Source organism: Juglans regia, chromosome 3 (assembly GCF_001411555.2).
Source record: "Juglans regia cultivar Chandler chromosome 3, Walnut 2.0, whole genome shotgun sequence".
In the NCBI taxonomy this organism is placed as follows: domain Eukaryota; kingdom Viridiplantae; phylum Streptophyta; class Magnoliopsida; order Fagales; family Juglandaceae; genus Juglans; species Juglans regia.
The window spans coordinates 23826358-23831424 of record NC_049903.1 but is presented as its reverse complement, the minus strand read 5'-3'; the positions used below and the strand labels follow the sequence as shown (position 1 = coordinate 23831424).

At 33.2% G+C, this 5067-nt stretch overlaps 1 protein-coding gene across 1 annotated transcript; it reads right to left on the bottom strand.

Moving 5' to 3' along the window:
* Positions 1–395: 395 nt before the first annotated feature.
* On the bottom strand, positions 396–4220 carry LOC109000862. Its single transcript, XM_018977876.2, has 4 exons — positions 4079–4220; positions 3735–3981; positions 3569–3624; positions 396–609 (listed from the first exon to the last, which is right to left on the bottom strand). Exons 1-4 carry the CDS (start codon positions 4115–4117, stop codon positions 460–462), a joined length of 492 nt encoding a protein of 163 aa, XP_018833421.1. The 5' UTR covers positions 4118–4220; the 3' UTR covers positions 396–459.
* Positions 4221–5067: the final 847 nt, after the last annotated feature.

Sequence of the window (5067 nt, the reverse complement as noted above, 5' to 3'; positions counted from 1 at the left end):
TTGTCTCTCAAAATATAACGTTTGTTTTCAGGAAACTCTTCAACTCTTCTCATTTAATCATTATAATTTTTCTAAATTTTCATATAAAATAAAATAATCAATTCAACTTTTTTCAAATCTCAAAACAAAAATAATACTAAAAAAATATATTCTAATAACATTTTATTCAATTTTTAACTTTAATCTCAACTCATCTCATCTGCAAAAACAAACTAAGCCTAAAAGGAGATGGCTGTAACTCCTGTTCTCTGTAAAAAAATGCCTTCACTTTCAACGCATCATCTACAGAGGATGTCAGGAGAAATTATTACTCGTTCCCTACCAACTAAAACTTATGTTGCCTGCCTCCTTATCAAAATTATTTTAGTTTAGGCTCAGGATACTCCACTTACATGTTGCACAGAAGTGTAGATTGGCATTAGATTATTCCACATGTAGTTCAAGAAAGAAGAATAGATATTACATGGATGACTTGACAAACAATATCAGTCTGGGAAGATTCTCAAGAGCCAATGTAAGGAATGCACCAAGAACAAAAATCAAAATGAAAGCTAATATTATTTTTCCAATGTAAGAAAAACTGATTGCTGGATGTGAGCTGTCAGGACTCTACAAAAGAAAGTCAGCAAATAAAAAGTATATCAGATAAAAAAAAAAAAAAAAAAAACATTTTTATTTGATTAAGCACAAACGAATTCCAATGAAGAAATAATAGTCACACAAACTGGTAGCTTTGGGTTATAGCGAACAAAAACTCAAGGCCGTTCACAAAAAACAATAATGCTAAATCGAAATGATGTGTTGATCTGCATTGGAACAAGAAAATAAATGCAAAGTCAATGAAAAGAGCCAATCTCAAATACAAAAAAGGATGAATACCAAGAGCATGGAGAGAATGATATGATTAAAGTCTGATGTAGATCAGGGGGAAAAAAAAAAAAAAAACATAGTCAAATGCAAACATGCACTTTTTTTCTGTCCCTTTTCTTTTGGTAAAGCTCATACTCCTAGATGGATTGAACGGGATTTGTATGTTTAATCGAATTAGTAAAGAAGACCATAAAGGCTCAAGAAAGGAGGATTATTAGTGTATATATTGTGTCACATGTTCATTAGCTCTGAAATGAGGTAATAGACGAGATAAACTAGCTGGAATTCCAAAGGTACAAATAAAATGATGTACAACAGTGTCTCAGAACTGAGTACCCTCAGAAGTAAAGAATGATATAATTGAGAGACAGGCTATATTGATTTCAGCATTAGATGAACACTAAAGCATATAATTTCCTGTTTATTATAATAGAGAGAGAGGAAGATCCTACAAGGAAGCAAGGATCTCCTAACTCAAGAGAGATAATGACTTAATCCATGTGCAATCCAACTGTTATTTTCTGGAGAGAATAAGCTTTTGACATCTGATGACAACATAATTACATAGCATTTCCATCTCAATATGTTTATTGTTAACAAATTTGTTAACAGAGGAGAAAAGATTGTAGAGTTTTGATCAAAGCAAGTCTGTAAAAATTGAACAACAGTAAAGAACTTTGCAATAGTATGAATTTAAGAAATTTGGCAAATGTCAAATGCTGTTTTTCGATTTGAATGTGTGACCGTACAGATAAAAAAGATGTCAAGCAATAAAGGATAAAAAAACTGATCATGCCCATATTGAGAGAGTATAGTTGGTGAATGGGAATCCTATATCGCTTGGAAGGGAGAAGTTCTTATCCTTTATAATGATTGCAAGGGGTATCAATTGTACCATTGACCAATCCTTTTGAAGTATGGGCCCATACGTCGTTTGGGCCTTACTTGAGCAGTTACAAATGGTACAAAACCAATCTTAACTAGAAATGTGGGTCTACCGTGCCACCTATGATACAATGGCCCAACAAGGATATCGAGAATTTAAAGGTGGGAAATTGTGATACCACATATTGAATGTGGTGAATGAAATCCCACTTTGCTTGGGATGGAGAAATTCTTGGTCTTTATAATAATTTCAAAGGGCTCCAATTATACCATTGACTAATCATTTTGGTATATGGGTCTATACGTGGTTTTGGCCTCCCTTTGGGCCTATGGGGTCATTTTATGATCATAATCTTAGATTACTAATACTAATTCTCACATTATTATATTTTTCTATAACATGAACTCTGCAATCCATGCGAGCATCAACAAATTAATTTCTAAATGGAGAACCTTTTGCTATGATTTGGAGAAAATAATCAAATTCTTTTACCAACTTAGGTTGTACGTAATTTGGAGAAAGATCGGGGATCTTTGCATTATGTTTACAAAAACGAGAAACAAGTGAAGATCAAAGAAAAAAAAAGTTTCAAAAGCTTTTTAGTGGGGCACTTTCTTGCTAGGAAAAAGAAAACAGAACTAAAAACATAAGAGTGACGATCATAGAATTCTCAAAAGTTTTGGCAATCTTAGGCTACGTTTGGTTGTAAGACTCAGCTGAGCTCAGTCTAATTTTAAACTGAGTCTAACATCCAAACACCCAACTCTCAAATTACTAAACTCATCTCAACTCAAGACCTCTTTACATGTGGGACCCACAACCTTTTTCAACTTAACACATCTTTATACGTAGGACCCATAACCTTTTCAACTTCCCATAAAAAGTATTAAATGCATCTTAACATCCAAACACACTTTAAACTCAGTTTACTTATAAAAAAAAAAAGAGTTGAACTCAGTTCAACATCCAAACACAACCTTAGAATTCTCAAAATTTTTCAACATCTCTTAACTTTTCAAATAACTTCAATCCCAAACATTACTCAATAACAAAAACTTTTCTATTTCAATTTTTTAATTTTTTATCTAATCATTACCTAATCTTTACTCAAACACAAAACACAATACAACTTTTACAAACTCCAAAACAAAAATAATCTTAAAAATTATTTTCAAACAACTTTTCAACTTTATCTATCCACTTTCACAAACTCCAATACAACTCTTATTTTAAAAATATTTTTATTCAAATTTTTCTCTCCTTTCCCAAAACCTATTCTCATACAAATTCAGAAAATTCCCAAATATTTCCAAACATTTTTGGTATCCAAACATGGCTGAGCCAATGGGAGAGAAGTGCATTCTCTCCCTTAAGTCTTTAACATGGCAAACCATCAAACTTCGTAAGCAACCGTATTTCCCTCTTATGTGAAAGCAGTGCATTTTTTTTTCTGGGCGTCTTCTTCTTATGATATATTCTAACAAGGAATAACCACATGGTACACCTGAGCTCTCCACAACAAAAAGCTCCCGAAGTTCTCTTTCATATTTGTAACCATTCTTATCATCCTGTTGGTCTTTTCCATTAACATCACACAAGGATATCTCTAAACCAAATCCTCCACTAAACCAACCACTCACGAGAGCCGAGTCTTAACAAATATTTTATGTAAACAAAAAAAAAAGAACTTTAATATATCAGTTCCCACCCTACCAGTAGCAGAACTTCATACATCTTCACGCTAACCCTTGCTTCATTAGATGCAATACGAATCCATTTAACTTAACATATCAAAGGAAAAGAAACTCTTACCGTTACCGTAGAAATTCGGGTCGTCACCGGTCGGACCCCTACCCCCTTGGGAACCCCTAAAAACAGAATCAAATGCATTCAACATTACCAACGGCAAAATGAATCATCATTTTCTAAAACATAAATAAAAAGAGAGAATAATTTGAACGCCAAAAAACCCAATTACCTGCATAGGTGAAATCGGGTTCGATGGCTGTCTGTAGCTTCCAACCGGGGCCGTAGTCGACGAGAACCGAATTGGGTCCGAAAGCAACGGGTTCCTCTCCTTCTTTGAAAGCTTCGATATAGGAAGCAAGGGGTTTGCCTCTGCCTCTATCCAATCTTCCATTAATGAGTGATACCGCAAAGCGCGCGTCTGTACCAACCGCAAAGCGCCTTGTCTTGCCTGAGCTTTTGCATATAACCTCTAAAAACTGTTTAGTGTAATTAAACAAAAAGAAAAGATAGAGGATTACAAACAACTTTTCAGAGCTTCAAATGAATATCAATAAAATTTAAGAGAGAGGTTACAGAAGGAGGAGAGCGTGGAGCAGGTTTAGCTTCAGCCATCAGAGAGAGAAGACAATAATAGTGTTGACAAGAAGCTATTGTTTTTCTTGCTTTCTTTCTTCAGAGTCGTGGAATTTTCGTGTGAGAAATCCTGGCAATGTTTAATTATTCAAATTTTAATTTTTTTTTTAAATATATACAAGATAAATTATTGTTAAAGATCCCTAAGGGTTTTGCTAAATGCTACAACGCATCCTAACTACACATCACATATATTTTAATTTTTTAAAATTTTATTATTATTATTAAATTAATTGAGTTTTTATACTCATTATCTTTACACCACATATTTGCTGGCATCTTCATTGACTTGCCAAATAAAAAGATTGGCTAAAATTTACATAATTGATATAAAAAACATCACATATTAAATTGGGTAAATCTAAAATAATTTAGATTCTTATTACAGTGCTTGGCCAAAGATGGAGAACTACAATTGAGTCACCAAATATTAAAATATTAATTTTCCACTTCAAGCAAACATTAAAATATTAATTTCTCACTTCAAGCAAAAATACAATTTGGTTTGTAATTAAGAAATTTAGACAGTGTGACGCCCACAGATTTCGCTTGAGATTGGACGAACATTCGAAACGTCGGGACATGCAACACAAGGTTACATGCCCCCGTTCATGACATATAAGATGCAATGTTCCTAAAATGCATATAGCATTATGCAATATTCACAATGGATAATTTTTTTTTTTTTTTTTAGCAATACTATGCACCAAATTTATAATATCTCAAATAGTTAAAACATAATACATGCATATTTAACAAAATAAACATCCACGATTATATCACGGGTCTCAGAAGACTGTAATCTCAATACAACGGAGACATGACTCCATAATTACATTGCCAAAATACTTCATTGGGCTAGTTCGTTGAATAACTATCGTAACTCGACTAACGATGCCGAAATACTTTCCAAAGACCTAACTACGGAG